The sequence below is a fragment of the Gouania willdenowi genome, chromosome 14, assembly GCF_900634775.1.
Source record: "Gouania willdenowi chromosome 14, fGouWil2.1, whole genome shotgun sequence".
Lineage (NCBI taxonomy): Eukaryota > Metazoa > Chordata > Actinopteri > Blenniiformes > Gobiesocidae > Gouania > Gouania willdenowi.
In genome coordinates this window covers 9253319-9271869 of record NC_041057.1, presented here as the reverse complement: position 1 = coordinate 9271869, position 18551 = coordinate 9253319, and the positions used below count along the sequence as shown (strand labels likewise).

The window sequence follows — 18551 nt, the reverse complement described above, 5'->3', positions numbered from 1 at the left end:
AGGCTGAGTGTCTTCTCTCCTTGGGAGAGTACAGTGGGGAGATGGCAACACTCACTTTGAGTCAAAATGTGCAGCCATGCAAAGCACAGCCCTCCAAGAGACAGGTAGTGTAGAGTTTAATCTGATAAAGCACTAAATCGAGCAGACATCCCTGGGCCTTTTTTATTTTTTTTGGCTGAAAAAAAGTGTGTGTGTGTGTGTGTGTGTGTGTGTGTGTGTGTGTGTGTGTGTGTGTGTGTGTGTGTGTGTGTGTGTGTGTGTGTGTGTGTGTGTGTGTGTGCGTGTGTGCGTGCGTGCGTGCGTGCGTGCGTGTGTGTGTGTGTGTGTGTGGAAAGAGGAATAGATAGGAGAAGAAAAAAAACAAGAGGCAAACTTGACTTAGACCTGGGGCGAGGAAAAACACAAGTGTGAAAGCACCAGCAGTGCACATACCTAACACAGCAGTGAGACAAACCAGCAGACGGATACAGGAAGCTACATACGAAAGCAAACATGTCCTTTTTCACATTTTGTTTTGCTTCTATTTTTGGTGATTTGAGTCGCTATTAGAGCGAGGGTTGCTGCTGTTTGTCTGCCTGGGTGCAGGTATTAAAGCGCTGTCACACTGCCTAATGTCCTCTGGGAGGTTCAAAATGACACACAGTCCTTCCCTCACAAACACATTTCCATTCTTTTGAACTTCATGACTTTGAGCACCACGACCAAAGTCTGCCGACAATTTACTAACAATGAGACGGCATGTCATGTTTCTCGTTAACTAGTCCCCCGGTGGCTGTGCACGCTTACGAGTAGTCAGTATGGCTCCATTGTTTACCACTTAATGAGCTCTCAGTTGTAAGTAATCATTGTTTCTATTCATTCCAGGTCGACAAACGATCCACAAGTCTCTGTCGGTACGTCGCTCTTCAATACTCTACCTGACACTAATACTGATGAGAAAACAAATTACAGAAGTTTGAGACTCTTCTGAGAAACAAATTAATCTAAAATAAGCTAAATCAGACTTCTGCTCACTGAGATTTTACACCAACCTGAAACAACTCATGGCTGTGTACAATAAGGGTGTAAGAAAAAAAAATCGATCTGGCGATATATCGCGATATTTCACCGCATGAGTATCGTATCGATCCAAAAAAAGAATTTCTAAATGTTGAAATTATGTATTTAAAGGTAATTTTACTTTAAATTCACTCCACAGGAAAATGCCTGCATTATTGTCTGATGTGACTATTAATGGTGTAAGAAAAAAAAAACAGATATATCATATATTGATATATCACAATATTTTTTGATTATCGTATCGATCCAAAAAAAAGTCCACATTGATTTTTCTTAATCATGTTTTTAAATGAAAAACACATTTCATTGAGCTAACAGCAAAGCATAGCAAGGTCACTAGGTGTTTAGCTTAGAAGTTGATTGCACTTTTTTTTATAAAACATACTGGCCACTATTATAGATGTATGGTGTTATGTATTTTTTTTTTTTTATAAAGAATTTAAAGGGATTCTCCACTGTTTTTACAAATATTAGAAGATCTATGCCTAACAAAACGCATTATTTTGCACCTTATTTGTTTTCTTAACTTTTAAAAATAGGACTAATTTATCATTTGAGAGTCTATGTGCCGCCATGTTGAAATGACGTCATTGATGAGGCAAATCGCCCCTTTCAGTCCATTGAGTTCTGTAGGAGGTGAAGCATTCAGGATCATTTAGCAGTTCTTTCAGTCAAAATGACAACTTGTGCTGTTTTAGGTTGCTCTAAAAATCAGTAAAAGTTAAAAAAAGTCGATGTAAACCTCTTTTGTTTGCTGAAATTTGATAAACAAAATCCGTGGCCCAAAAAAATCTGTGACCACATGAAGAAGAGAAGAAGAGCAAGAAATCCGGACTCAAACCATTAAAACAGACCTTCAACCATTTTTGACAAGAACACGGGTTCTTTGCAGCAAACAGATTCAACTTGGGTCAGCATTAATGAGCAGCAGTGGATCCTGGTTGCCTGTATTTACATGCACGGAGCTCTTCTTCTTCTTCTTCATGCCGTCTACGAAACAGTAGAGTTGGAACTGTCGTTGTAAACTTGTCCCATTTTTAAAAGTTAATAAAATGAATATGGTGCAAAATACTGCGTTTTGTTAGACATAGATCTTCTAATAAGGACATTCATTTTGTATGGACTTTTATTGTACAGAATCAACCCTATAGTATTTTTATGTGATTTTATGTGACTCAATTTTGACGTTGGTACTTGAATTACAGTTAGTTCAGACCTACTTGTTCTCGGAAATTAAAAAAAAATGAAATAAATTACGGGAACACATTACACCCAGTCATTTCAAAATCGCTGCATTGGCTCCTTCTGTATTTCAAGATTAATTTTAAGGTTCTCTAACTGGTTTTTAAATGTCTTAATGGTCTTGGACTTCTTGTCTTTCAGAACTACTTTTACTCTATGAACCTTCTCGAACCCTGAGGTCCACCGGCGCTGACCTTTAAGTGATCCATACAGTCAGGACTCACAAACACGTTGAGGTGTCGTTCCAGTTTTACGGCTCACGTCTGTGGAACAGTTTGCCGGAGCACCTCAGGGCTGCAGAGTACGTTCTTTTTTTTTAAAAACAGGCTCAAGACCTACCTTTTCAAATGAGCTTTTAACTAATTATTTATTCATTTTAGGATTCTAATCTTTCATGTTTTTATTGTTTATCTTTAGTGATTTTTTATAATTGTAGAAGTTTTAGGAATGTTATTTTTTTGTGTTGTTTTATAGTTTTAGGATTGTTATCTTTTATGTTGTTTAAAACTACTATCCCAGTGTTTCCTCGGGGGGAACCTTCTGCACTGGGGGCTGTGATGGGCCGTGGCTGCAGTGGTGCTGTATCGTGGCCTTCAGTGTTAGTGAATAGCTTCTGCTGTTTTGCTGGACTGGGGGCTCTGTCTCACGGTCTGTGTCCTGCTGCTGGTGCAGACGGCTCCGTGTGATGTCTCCTTAACTAGATCCTCTGTGCCCAGCCATGTGCCATTGTCCTTATTTTAACCTGTGTCTGTGTGTGGTGGACGGGGTTTGTGCAGGGTGGGTGTATTTTTAATTATGTAAAAGCACTTTGAGTCTGCACTTGTTGTATCAAAGGCGCTTTCTCATAAATAAAAATTGATTGATTGATGAATTGATTCATTTTATACTATTTTATACTTGTAAAGGTGAAATTTGTAATTATTGATATTGCGATATATCGCAATATATATCGCATTCCCCAAGTTCAGATTTGTTTATGATTAAAATAAATGAGAGAAGAAAACAGTATTTTCCTACACCATTGTGTTTGTCTCTAATAGACATCCTTAATCTTAATCCTTTGCCTAAACGTTACTATGCTAAACCAGTATTTGCTTGTACGCTTCTTTCCTTTCTGTTGTGTTATCTCTCTGTTGTTTGTGAATTATGCGGTGGACATTGTTTTGATAATTAATGCAAACACCTGCGCTGCCCAGTCTTTACCAACTGTTTAGCTTTTACTGCAGCAATTTAACAATCACAGCCTCCAACATTTGAATGCCTGCTAATGATTGCAGCGTGTTTGGAACTCAGATCTATCGAAACTGTTAAACGACCATTAGCAGGGCCGCCGCCTCAGATGGAACGATTAAGGTTAATTTCCACCCATTCAAGCTCTTTCTGCATCCAAAAACACGTACGTTTGGGTAATTATTGTCTCTAAGCTGACATAGAAAAAAAAATGTGAATGCATGTCTGTCTCTTTGTGTTAGTCCTTCAAAGGACAGGCAACCTGTTCAGAGTAAATAAAACTGGAAACATTAAATATTGGTTCTGAGTGAAGTTTTAGGGGTCATCTGTTTAACAATACATTGCTATGAAGTTTCTAAAGCTCTGACTAGAATTGCAAAAATTAATAAAATTGACATAATTGGTAAATAGTTAACTTTACAGTGAGCTTTTATGGAATGGCAGGTAATGTATTTGTTAAATGCTATTGCACATGTATCTATGAATATCATGCAAGAACAACAGACCATGACCAAAGTGTCCATATATTCTATAGTTAAAGGCTGGCTTTATATTATATTATAGCTTTCTATATTTAAATTATTCTAATTATGTATATATTCTTTATATTCTATATTTATATTTTATCTTGAGCCTGTTTGCCCATCTATCTATCTATCTATCTATCTATCTATCTATCTATCTATCTATCTATCTATATCTAGAAAAGAGACTAAACATTTAATAAGTTGTGAATCGTTATCCTATATTAGCAATTCATAGACTGGTGTTTGCCAAGAATAATAATACATAAATAAATTAATATGCCAACACACAATGTTGTTTGTTTAATATATTTAAAACACTATACGTTTATAATGTGTATTAGAAATCACTCAATAAAAAAAAATGTTTTAAAAGCCTTAAAACTGATTTCAAAATATGTTGTTAAGAAATCACAAGTATTGAGAAAGTTCAGAACCTTTGATCCACGTATGATTTTCTTTTATTTTGAAAATAATATGTTGAGATTATAATCTTGATGGGTTCGAAATAAACAATCTGAGGTTTTTGATTCAGATTTATGGCAGAAAGTCATGATAATATACACAATAAAATGTAAAATATGATTAGGATTTAATGCAGAAAGATTAAGAAATAATAGCGTTTTAGTTGTTTAGTTGTATTATATGAAATTCCAGTACATTAAGCGGAGACATCAGTCTGTCTTGAAAAGTAAACAAGTAGAGAAAAGTAGAGAATGGCTGTTGATTTGAAGAAATAATTCCCACTGGACCTGACAAGTCTACTGACATATCTTCAGCCCATTCTTGTTGCCTTTCAGGCTATGTCTCTATTTGTCCAAATGATGATGGTAACTAGATGAAAGCTGACAAGCGACATGTGTGATAATGTAGTCCCGCTGGACTTGTGTGCGACTCTGGGCTGTAATTAAAATCAGAGAAACAGCAAGACGACAGCGTGATTTCATCTGTCTGCTGTGAGCACCGTGTCTTTGTCAGAGGGTTTCTAGCACCACTCTGCTCAGCGCGCCTCTGTGCACAATAAGTCTACAAACAAGCCTAATCAAGAGGATTTCTGTGGAAAAAAATAAAAAGCTCCACGAGCAATTCAAACCGCTATTCTCTCTCGTCCGTGTGAATTGACTCCCACGCATGGTATTTAAATGTGCTTGAATTAAATGTGCACACCAGTGTGTGCACGGAATAATAAAGCAAATCAGGATTGAAACAACTACATACTGAGAAAAACCTTTTTCCAAAAAAAAATGTTCTTTTAAGCCCTCTGAGCTTTGGTTTGACAGAAAACGTGTTTTACCATGATTTAAAGTTTTTTTTTAATAGCCTATCACTTGTCAAAAGTTGCAAAAGGTCTTTTTCCTAAATAGAACAGGATGTAGCTTTGCTGAGTCAGCAGGGAAATAAACAAAAACTAACAGACGTTAGGCACCTATCTCAGGATTTCATCAGCACGGCTTACCGTCGTCCATATCTTCCAAAATATTGATTCTGGCCGTGGGAAAATGCATCCCCAGCCGTCCCCCGACAGGATGTGACAGGGTGACATTGAAGCTTTCTTCTCCCTCGTAAAGAGAGTCATCGATGACCGCAACGCGGCAAAGCCTCTCCCTCTCACCACGGTCAAAACGAAGGAGGCTGCCGTGCTCTTCTGGGCGGGATATGTAGTCTGAGTAAGACAGGACGGTGGTGGGAACCGTCCCTGTGGCCGAACCTTAAGACAAACAGACAAAAAGATGAGAATAATGTGAGAATGAAGCATTTCGGTGAGGAAATGAAAGACACTTTACGTTAAAGGTTATCAAATCTTTTTAAACACTCTTCCTTGAGGAAAATATTAAAATGGTGCTGTGTGCCATTAATTAGAAAAGTTAACAATAAGCCTAAGGCTGACAAATAAATAAATCTGAACAAGCTCTGTGGGAGACTTGTGAGTGTGTTTCCTGCAGAGTGCGCACAGACTGAATATTACAAAAATAGAATAGAGTTTGCACCAACAACAAAAAACAACAGCATAAATATAATAGTTAGGCTTGAATGTTTATAGCTACTACTCTGGTTTCCAGGTAACAGCCAAAAAATAGGCTAGATGGCTTTAAGGGATTCTCCACTGTTTTTACAAATGTGGCCTAAAACCTTTAAAATGTATATATAGATATATCGATATATGCCTAACAAAAATGCATTATTTTGCACCATATTAATTTTATTGACTTTAATGATGTCACACAGCCCCTCCCGCCTGTAAACATCGCGTTGTTTTCTATTAGAGTGAAGCATTCATCCTGCTTTTTAGATCATTTAGCAGCTTTTTCGGTCCAAATGCCAATTTCTTTGGCTTTTGTTTGTTCTAAATAATCAGGAAAGGTTAAAGAACCTGATGTAACCCTCAGTTGTGACCCAAAAACAATCTCTGACCGAAGGGGGTGACAGTTACAACTCTGCGGTTTCATAGTAGACAGTGAAGCAGAGAAGAAGAGCTCTCCTAAGGGGCCTTAACTCCCCTTTAAACATTATTTAGAGCAAACAAAAGCAGCACAAATTGGCATTTTGAGCAAAAAATGCTCTAAACAGCAGGTTGAATGCTTCACTCTAATAGAAAACAACGCGATGTTTACAGGCAGGAGGGTCATGTGATGTCATCAATCATGTGATTTCAAGATTGTGGAACACAGGCTCTTAAACGGTAAAGTAGTCCCAATTTTAAAAGTTAATAAAACAAATATATATAATGTGTTTTGTTAGGCATAGATCTTAGAATAAGTACATTTCAAAGGTTTTAGACCACATTTGTGAAAACAGTGGAGGATCCTTTTAACAGGAGGTAATACATTGACTTTGAGGGGGAAAATGTACATCACTTTTTTCCTGGTTTGATGGCTGTGTAACAGTGTTGTGGATTCCATTTTTCTTTTTATAGTCGGATGTGATGCTCCTCAGCACGCTGTGGATAATGTTGCCTGACGCAGCTGAGCTGACCGTTTCCAGTGTGCCAGTTATAAACATGCCCCAAAACTCACCCCTTCGGTTAATCACTATAAAACTTTTTTTCCCTCCTTATGAAATAGAGTTTTAACTTTGACCAGTGCAGCAACACTAGCCATCACTCTAACAGCAAAAAAGCATGCAGCAGGTAAAAGATGAAGGAATAAATCACAGATTAGATTTCAACAACACTGACTAGTGCTAGGCTTTTTATCCGCCAGGTAAGTTCACTCGTACCTAATGTAGCCAGATGACTAATAACCAAAAGGGAAAGAAAAAAAAGGTCATGGTATTGGTTTTAACGAGAAATGAGAAAAATCTGAACTTTTACATTGGAAAATATAAAAGTTTAAAAGAGTTGGGAGTTGCTTCTTGACACTTCCATTTGTTAGGTTTCCATTACAGTTGAGGGTAGATGTTTAATAAAATATCATATTTTGAAATTTTATGACAACCTATCATTAATTCACTTCTGGGAGCAACTCATTTTTTTTTTTTTTTTTATATCACAAATCAATGTGTCTAAATATTTAATCTTATATACCCGTAGCATCAAAGTGATTGTAAGGGCTGATTGCAATCATTGGGGATGTGTCAGAATACTGGATTATATAAAATATATCTGTTAGAAATCAACTTTATAAGCTTATCAGATCATCGTGACCATGAATGTAAACTGACAGCAGATGAGAGATTGCCCGTACCCTGCTGCGTGTAGCACACCACCACCAGCTCCTCGCTGATATCTCCACTGCGATGTACTGGGATGAAAAGCTCACCTACATCTTCTTCCACTGCATGGATTTGTTCAGTGAAGAATACGGTGGACTCTTTAGAGAAAAGAGAAAAAGTGAAAGAGTGAAGTGTGATCACATACATACAGTACAGGTGCTATTTGAAAACGTACTCAGTCCATTAGACCAATCAGGGCTAATGGACACTTTTGTTCTGACTGCATTAGTGAGCTAACGCTGACATTTAGCATTTTATTAGCAAAGCGGTGACCATGTGGAGAGCTTTGTGATTGTTAAAGTAAATCTTTATAATAGTTTTCAGTTTGATTGACCCAGTTAAAAACACTTTCTCTCCCATCAGAACACTTTGCTACACAGATCATCCTACAGAGGGAGTTCATATCACATGCTATTTATACTTTATATCAGAGGTGAAAGTAATAGATTAAAAGTACTCATGTTACTGTAATTGAGTTGCTTTTAGAGGTACTTTCTATAATAATTTGTAAATCAGTAATTGGTAACACTTTACTTGAAGTTGTATACACAAGGCTGACATTATGCTCTCATTATTATGACATGACACCTGTCATTAGCATGAAAAAGGTGTCATGAAAGCTGTCATTAAGAGTTGTTCGTTACCCTAACCCCTAATCTTTTGTTACCCAAACCTTATCCCTAACCCTACCTAACCCCACTAGATGCCAACATAGCTCCAAAGGTGTCATAATTTGGTGGAAGGTGTGATAATTTAGTGAACAACACTTAATGACAGCCTTCATCACACCTTAGTCATGCTAATGACAGATAATGACAGCGTAATGTCAGTGTTACCCAGTCATTTTACCTGTACTTACTGTAAGTATGTTTTAAAAGAAGTTAAGTCATTTCTTACATTTCTACACCCAACCGTTACTGAGTAAATGATTATTTTTAGTTTTTTGTGATTATTTTTTAAAATTTCCATTTTATTTATTCAATTCAATTCAACCTTATATCATCTCAAAACATAATCCATATCTTCTTAGTCATTCCATATCTGATCCACGCCCAGCCACTTTCTTTGGATCAGGTTGGAGTTTCTACCTATTATGTTGTTACCCATGAGGCACATTTGGTGTGTCACTGTTTCAGAGTTTATAAATTTAGCTATAATTTTTAAAATTTTTAATTGAACTCATTGGTGTTATTTTATTTAAAAACAATAATTCTACATTTTGACAAATCTTTTATTTTAAACAGATGCCTTTGTAGAATAAAAAGTTAACCTTCAATTATGCATGATTGTGCCTTTATTCTGTTGCTTCTTGACCATCAGATTAAACGTAATGCACCGCGACAAAACATCATTGAATGGAGGTTATTTTCTCAATTTTAGAGTTCATAAATGTATCTATACTTAAAGCGTGAGAAATGTTTTTATTTTGAATTGAATTCATTGGTGTTATTTTATTTAAAAACAATAATTCTACATTTTGACAAACCTTTTATTTTAAAAAATTTGGTTCCTTTTTAAATTTATACATGAGATGTTTACTGTATGCAATTTATTACCATGTATGCTATTTATTACCAAAATAAACCTGTGTGAAAGTGAAAGAAACTAGTAACATTTACTTTGAGTACTATTTAATTTCGCTATTTTTTACTTGTACTTTAATACTCTGGCACTTGCAAGTAACAGTAGTTCTAATTTTGTTGGAAAAATCTGAACTCTTTACACCTCTTCAGGTCGCCCATCATCTCTCTTTTTCTTCTACTGATCTCCATCTCTGAAACTGTCTCAAGATTTAAAAAGAGAACTTTCAGCGAGTGAGAGCATCATCTATCAAAGTACAGAACTTACAAAGATTATAGAGACAACATAGATGCTCTGGGACCAATGAATGAAAACCGATTCATTCTACTAGTTTCTCTTGCAGTTTGTTTTGCCCCCACCATCAGAGATCAAAGAGTGAATAATAAGAGAAAACACTTGTGAGTTGCGACTGCACGAGCAATTAAAGTACTAAGTTTTGGGCGAGCTGATGTAAACATGACACCACATGCAGTGTAGATAGAGACTGACACCTGGGAGGACTCTCTGGGATGAAGTCATCACAATAAGACAATCTTACACACAGCGGGAGGTCAGACATTGTTCTTCTTTTATGATGACACTCGCTAAATCGATCTACCTGTTCTCACTTTCCACCGTTTCTAGTCTTTAACGCTGTCCACAATCTGTCACTCCCCAGGAGGGCTACGCTACAGGAATGCTTAGCAGGATACAGGTTGACTGCTCACCTTTTCTGCACAAAAACACGTGAATGATCTCAGTATCACGCTGCCAGTTTTCCACTCCCTTTAAAACAGGGAAGTCAAATTCATTTTAGTTTGAGTAGTTTGATCTCAACTGAGTTGCAGATTTTGGGCGTGAAATGAGCAATTTAGACATTTTATTTATTTATTTTTATTTTTTTTCTTTGTCTGCACATGCTGTCGAAGGTTAACACTACAAGAAGTGCAATCTTTTAACAGCAATTTAGACATTTTAATTGGAGATGGGATGATATGTTTATTTCTTGGTTCAATTTTATCACGATACCTGAGTGCAGATTATATATATATATATATATATAGTAGGGCTGGGCGATATATCGAGATTCAAGATTTCTCACCTATTATATATAGATTCTTTGATTTTTATTATTTATTTATATTTATAATTATTATATATATATATATATATATATATATAATTATTATATATATATATATATATATATATATATATATATATATATATATATATATATATATATATATATATATATATAATATTTGTACATTTGTATATTATTATTATTATTATTATTATTATGCTGGGGGGACTATGTGTCTGAGCTGACCTGGTGTTGCCTCGGGGTCCCCCCAGAACGACTGGAGGAGGTGTGCGTGGATCGGGAGGTCTGGGCATCTCTGCTGAGACTGCTGCCTGTGCGACCCAGCCCCGGATAAAGCGGAAGAAAATAGATGGGTGGATGTAATATGTGCACTCTTATTTAATTAAAACTCTTTTACTTAATTATGTACATTTCCTTGTCTCTTTCTTTAGTGTATATTCATTTTATTGTAATATTTCTCGAGCCTCTGTAACACAAGTATATCTATATATATAGCTTATGTTGTATTAAAATACTACACGACAGAACTCACTCACACATGCTGTCCCTAACAGGAAAAAAAGCCAAAAGTGGCAAATATTTTGCAGCTGTTTGTTAATAAATGTGCCTCTGTGGCATTTTTCATCAACAAATTTAACCCAGAATTTTTTTTCAGGTCTAACTTTATTTGTCATTTTGATAAAAAATATCAAGATATGAGTTTTGGTCCATATTGCCCTGCCCTAATATATTCCTCCCACGGTTTTTCCTTTTATTTAATATATCAATGGTCTTTGTTGATTTGGACTTGGATTTTGAACTTATTTCAATTAGGATTTGCTTTTGGAACGTTCTGCATGTCTGTTGCCTCCTTTTACTCCAACACCTTATCTCCCCAACAGTAAGAGCCAAAGTATGCATCCCCTAAAGCCTGACACAGAATGACTGAACAATATATGTTGCATCATACTTCAAGCTTTGTGTAACATTTTTGTGTGGGTCGGAAGAAATGGCTGCACTCATTTGTTATCAGAGAATGTACTATCAAGAACCCAATAATCCCAACCACAATCTGAAGCAAATTCATGCAAAATTTACAGAAGCCCATTTTCACACAAGCAGGTCAAGTTCACTTCCAGGAGAAAATGTAAAACATTCATAAGAAACCCACACGTTTCACAGCTAAAGTAAGACAGAGGCAGTTTTTCAAATGGTGCACTTCGTACGATACAAAACAGACTCAGTGAGTATATACAGTCTAGTATATACTATTAGTATGATTAGGATGATGACCATCGAACCAACAACGACAGAAACCTGAAGCACACTGAAGCTAAATAATCTCAGTTGATTCTCCACCTTTGAAAGTTCTGAAAAGATTTTAAGCGAGAAAGTGACCAAGTAGAATATCAACATGTGGTCATTTGATTCATAAAACTCACGAAAATGTCGACATTTTGGAGATTTTTGGAGAACCACCACTGTGCTACGGACTAAAATTCCGGTTAACTTCAAAACAAGAGCCCTATTTACAAAAGCATTAAAAATTAATGGAGGACAAGAAGAGATGCTTTTGTTTTGAAAAGGTAAAGTTTGATTTTTAGCTTGAAGCCGGTCCCAGGACGATTTTAGGTTCCGCTTCATGCATCATGGGGTGGTTGAGTATAACTAGTGTGCCCACTGTGCATACTTGAAAAATGTCCCAAAATAGTATATTTCTTGTGTACTCAATCTTTTCATACTATCTAACGTGAACGCACTACATACTCATTTTGACGTCAGACTTAGTATGAGTAGTAGATTAGTATGCAAAGTCTCAAGTTGTGCAATTTTCTTCCTAGCTTGTCTTTGTGCTGTTGTGCGTTTGTCAAACCTCTCTAAGACAAAACTATACTTAACTGCCAGACGGCCTTGTGGACAGGAAACAGTTCTTCATCATTTGCTAAATTGACCTCTTTGGTAAAAACTGTTTAGTAAAATGCTTTGCAGATATATTTCGTCCCTGAAGCATATGAGCGAAAAAAGATATCACCAATAGTGGCAAGATATGGCTGTTTGAATTTAATCAAAGAGCAGGCTGCCACTTAAATCTGTGCACAGAAAATACACACAGGAAATTCACTATGCAGGAAGAGATCAAGCGGAGCAATGTTCTGCTATCAAACGTGTAAAGTAAACCACAGTGAAATGGGCTACAACCAGAGGTGTAAAGAGTACTGATCTACCCTACTCAAGTAGAAGTACCGCTACTTGACTGAAATTGTACTCAAGTACAAGTGCAAGTAAGTCATACATAAAATACTCAAGTGCAAGTAAAAAGTAGCTCAATCAAATAGTCCTCAAAGTAAAAGTTATTAGTTACTTTCACCCCCCATGGTAATTTTTGGTAACAAATCTTACCACAAGCCCCTTGCATACATTAAACACCTCATGTATAACTTAAAAAGGAAGAGACCAAATGTTGCACATTTAAACATTTAAATAGAATAACACCAGTAAATTCAATTTAAAATAAAAAAAAATATTTTTCAGGCTCTAAGTATGGCTACATTTATGAACTCTAAAATTGAGAAAATAACCTCCATTCAATGCTGTTTGGGCGCCGTGCATTACGGTTAATCTGATTGGCCGGCTATGATGTGATGCATTTGATTGTTGTCTGGTCATTTCATTTTTTGTAGTTTCACAATATCCGTTGCTCTTTTTAAAACAAGAACAAAAAAAATAATTCACTCAGTAAGGGTTGGGTGTAGAAATGTAATGGATTACTTTACTTCTTTTAAAACGTACTTAAGTACAAGTAAACTTACGGATTTAAAAATATACTCAAAAAAGTACAAGTACCCATAAATGCTACTCATTTACAGTAACGCGAGTACTTGTAATCCGTTACTTTCACCTCTGCATGCACATTTGTTTTGTTTTCATCTCCACTGTAAACAAGTGAGATCATGGTGAGAATGAAGAAAAAACACTTCCATGCATCCGTCTACGGAACTCCACATCCCACAATGCAATGCACAAAAGATTTTCGGCAATGTCAATAGGAGAATGTAATCAGATACTTTCACCTCCGGCAACAAACAAAATAAATTGGCATCAAATCCAACAACAACAACAGTTCAGTAAATATGGGTTGTAAACTAAATAAATAAATTAAAAAAAGAAACACTCCGATAATGAAAACAAAATAAACAACACAAAATCACAGCCAATGCTTTTAGAGCAAACTGTGCTTTCATGTGTTCTCTAATTTTGCATTTGGATAAGGCTTAGCAATCCCCCTCCTCCTCCTCTTCATCCAAAGCCGATATTAGCCAAGCTGACATGCCCTCCAAGGAGGTGTGTCTCCAGGCTAACCAGGGCAACAGACAAAGCCCATTTTCATCATTAGAAGAAGAAGTTGGTGAACTGCAAGCGGCACAAGCATAGCTAAAGCTTCACTGGCCCATTAGAGTACTAGTAGGCATGTCACAGTTACATTAGATGGTCCCTGGAGATGATGGGAAAAAAAAAAAACAAACCACACAAAACAAAAAAGCAAAAACATAGCAGCCTCTGCACAACCACACACACTATAATTAACCCTCAGGGGAGAAAATATTGAGCAGCGAGAGAGGCCCAGGGAGTGATAGACAATGAGAAAATGAAAAGACAAATGAGTGAAAAACATTGATTAAAGTATCTATTGTTGGTCAAAACAATGGAGACATAAAAGTATTGATCGCTGTTGTAAATCTATGACCACCACAATTGTAATCACGTAATTGATAATTAATAACAATTATGACATAATTAGGGCCCGAGCCCAACAGTGCGTAGGACCCTATTGTAATGCACCTCATTTTTATTATTATTTTTCTTATAGAGGAAATGATCACAATTTTGAGGGCCTAAACACGTTAAAAAACCCATCATCATTTGTGCGCATATTAGGACTGGTGAAAAATGTTATATTTTGGGGGAATTGCACATGTGAATGGCAAAATGACTCAATAGCGCCCACTTGAAAATGGCTGGAGGTGATCTAAAAAGTTCATTTAAAGCCCTGCTCACCAGGAATTTTTCACAACATAAGGGGATCACGTGGCGCGTGAAGCTCATGGTAGTTATTAAGAGTTTGCCAAAAAAATTAGTTATGGTTTAACCCAACTGTCATTCATAGTCATAGCGCCACCTATAGGTAAAAGGAAATCATAGACATTAAATTTGCACAGAACATTGCTGGAAAGTTTGTGATATAATCCTTGAAAATGGTCAGGTGTGTCTCAACACTTCAAAATTTCTGCCACACCCTGACATGTAACACACCTCAACGTGTGCCACATCCCGACATGAGCGTGGTTGCGAGGGCCCGTTCAACGCTGCTTGCAGCTTTAATTATAATTTAAATTGTAATTTAAAAATGGTGTTACCGTTGAATTGTAATACAGTTCAGATAATTTACTTTGTAATTGTAATTACCATGGAAATTCTATAAAATGTCAATTACATTCTTTTTTAATGGGGCAATACAATTTTAAATATTGTGAATGTAACTAATGTTTTGGTCAAAGAGTTTATATTTATTGCTAAATTTCAACTCGTCCCTAGTTGGGCTTTTACATAAGATATAATAGCCAATGTACTAAAATGTAAAGATGCTCAAACAACATAATACACACACATACAAAAGCATAATCATCACAATGCAATATGAATAAAAGTCAGTAAAACTGTGATTGAACTTTAGTAATTGAAAACACAATTGTAATTAACTTTCAGGGAAAAAATAACAATCGGAATTTAGTTGGAAACTGGAAAAATACAGGTCACCATAATCATAACTGAATTGTAATTGAACATGGATAATTGAAGACATAATTATAATTGAAAAGTGTAACTGACCCTAACCCTGACTACCTCCAAGTCAATCATGGGAATAATGCAGTAAAAAGACTTATTTTTTTGCATTAAATATTTCAAAAGACAGAATATTTCCAATTTTTAAAGAGCAGAGAAACTGCGTTCCGTTTGATATTACAGGGTTTAGAAGATAAATCCAGTAGCCACTCCCTCCAGCTGGTACATAAACCATGAAACCAACAAAAAGTAAATGTTGCACACTAGTTGTGATGTCAAAACTATATTAGTTCCTGTTTGCCTTAGGGCAAAACACGGCTCCCCAGCCACAGCAGACAATGCTTATATTGGCATTTGGTCATTCTCTTTGTAGCCTGTAGCAAAGGCATCCTGTATTCTTGTTATGGACATCTCTTAATAAATAATAACACTTTAGTGTGTACAAATGTTTGAAAGATTAGTGTATTAGCCTGTGGAGGTTGGCAAAACAAACCTTTTGCAGTTTGAAACATACTCTATTGTGCACAAATATTGTGTTTGGATAACATTTATATAGACTTAAAAAAAAACAGAAAACATTTTGGCACTCTTTTTCTCTACTGCGTATGATTGAGAGTGACATTTTTATCACGTTATTGTTGATTTAATGTTTTCACTGCTGATTTGAATGTTTGTATTGATTTTGAAGCTGTTGAATGTTTTCTCTTTCACTTTTTGATCATGTATATTTATAATATACCGTACATGTGTATTATATATACATTTATAAGTTATAATAAACAAGCACACATTAATAATACAATAGGAGTGACCTCAGAGACGTATGAAGATAAGTCTTTCCTTTTTATTCACACAGTGTAAGTTTTGTCGAGCTTTAACTAAAACTAGTATCTTTATTAGGGCTGGGATGATATTCTTTACTTTTGTCGACTTTATCACGATACATTGTGGTGATTCGGTTTACATTGCAATTCTGATTTATTAAGTATTGCGATTAGATTATTATTATTAATAACAATTGCAATCTTAATTTCTTTATTTTCCCTATGCAAAAAACAAAAGCTGAATCATACACTTTTAGAAAGAATAATAAAACAAAAGTATGATCATAGACTTGGTACAAGTCAGTCAGTCGGTCCGACAATTATTTTAACTGTACTCGACTACATTTAGGGTTAACCCACATGTGTCAAACTCATGGTCCGGGGGCCAAATCCGGCCCTTTGGAGCGTCCAATTTTTAATATTGCAACAAAAATCCTGATATATTGTGAAATTGACATTTTTTCCACCCCTAATATTTACTGTTAAATTTAAACACGGATATATTTTAGCTGTACTTAAGTAAACATAATTATGTGATTTTTTTATGTCAGTTGTCACCACATATTACAAATACAGGATATTAAGAATTTTAAGTTTAACACTGACCATCACCGGGATCCAGGATCTCAACTGTTGCTGTGACTGGGAACTCCATCACTCCCATCACAGGCTCCGACAGTAAAACCTGGAACGTTTCCATCTGTTCAAACTTCCCATCCGATAAGATCCGAACGCGCCACGTGGCTGTGGTTTGTCCTGGGTTGAACTGGACCTGCTTCTGTGACTTCCCCTTGAAGTCTTCCTCTTTCTTTGCACTACCATCCTGGGTTCCAATTCCTGGGAGATAAAGACAATGATAGACAACAAAGAAAAGAAAAAGATGACATGAGTTAAAAATAAGACAGGGGGGGTAAAGATGAAACAAAAAAAATGACCATGACAGTGTGACAGGCAGAAGGTAGAAACAGATGAAAAGCAGATTAGATGTTCACACTTTTTAATGTCACTCAAAATGGTGAGAAAAAAAAGAGCGCTGTGTCTTTTTTTCCCTCCTGTGATCACATACACAGCCTGAGGAAAGTGTGAAACCAATTTGCAAGTGAAGCGTTTAAATAAGCATTTTCTACCTGAGGATGAATTAGGTGCTGTATTTGAATCCCAGGGTTGCATGCATGAGAAATATAATTTTTCTCTTCAAATGCCTTCTTTCATATTCATATTAGATCCCACAGTTTACATTTACACTTATTAGGATGCACTTTCATCAAAGCTAATAAGCTTACACTTGCACGTTAAACCAGCCTTCCTACTACTACACACCAGGGTTGGGGTCAATTACATTTTTCAATTACAATTACATCTTCAATTACCCATGTTCAATGATATTTCAATTACGATTACAGTGACCAGCACTTTTTCAAACTACAATTAAATTACAATTATTTTTTATCCTCAGAAAGTCAGTTACAATTACATTTTCAATTACAAATGTTCAATTTTAATTCAATTAAGATTACAGTGACCAGCATTTTTTCCAATTACAATGATTTTTTATCTTCAGAAAATCAATTACAACTAGAATATTTGCATTTCTGGAAGAAAATGCAAGTGAGGATGAAAGTGCTGGCCCCCGTCGCACTGTATTAGCTTAGCATTAGCTAGCATTAGTATTAGCTACCACTATCATTTGCACTAATCGAGCAAGAGCATTTAGCATCTATTATTAGCACAGCATTAGCATTAGCCTAGCGTTTGCATTAGCATTGGCCTAGCATTAGTATTAGCATTAGCATTAGCTTAGCATTAGCATTAACGGTAGCACCAACCTAGCTTTATCATTAACCGAGCGATAGCATTAACCTCGCGTTAGCATTAACCTAGCATCAGCCTGCTGCATCCTTACTAATTACGTTCTCAATTACTAAATTACAATTAACCACAATTATATAGCCTGAAATAAATAACCTAATAAAAGTTAACCTTCCTCTTGTGTTAGCTTTCTGTTAGCATCTCTTATGATAACAGGTCCTAAATCAGCTATAAAATTCACTATAAAAACAAATATCTATCATCTAATTACTTTCCTATCTATTGGTTACCTTGTTAGGCTTCCCAAACAATGGAAATACAAAATTACAATTACAATTATAAGTATGCCATAATTGTAATTAATTATCAATTACAAATATAATTGACCCCAACCCTGACACACACACCATAAAATAATGTGTATCATTCTACCTACATTCATTGGCCCCACAGAGAACAGGATGAGCAGGGCTTTACCAAGCGTGTGTGTGCATGTGTGTGTATGTGTGTGTGTGTGTGTGTGTGTGTGTGTGTGTGTGTGTGTGTGTGTGTGTGTGTGTGCGTGTGTGTGTGTGTGTGTACATAAAACTGATTTCTCTTTTCTTAGAGACACACAAGCTCCTGCACAAACAGGAGGAAAAGAAACATGCAGATGAGTCTGGA

The 18551-nt window shown here is 35.9% G+C and overlaps 1 protein-coding gene across 1 annotated transcript in view; it reads right to left on the bottom strand.

Annotated features, from left to right (window-relative positions):
* frem2a (FRAS1 related extracellular matrix 2a) overlaps positions 1-18551 on the bottom strand; it is a 99272-nt gene that overhangs the window by 33454 nt on the left and 47267 nt on the right. The window contains exons 4-6 of the mRNA XM_028466408.1: positions 16686-16916; positions 7739-7864; positions 5512-5763 (exon numbers count right to left, since the gene is read on the bottom strand). Coding sequence (XP_028322209.1) covers positions 5512-5763; positions 7739-7864; positions 16686-16916 — 609 coding nt within the window. The remainder of the gene's footprint in view (positions 1-5511; positions 5764-7738; positions 7865-16685; positions 16917-18551) is intronic.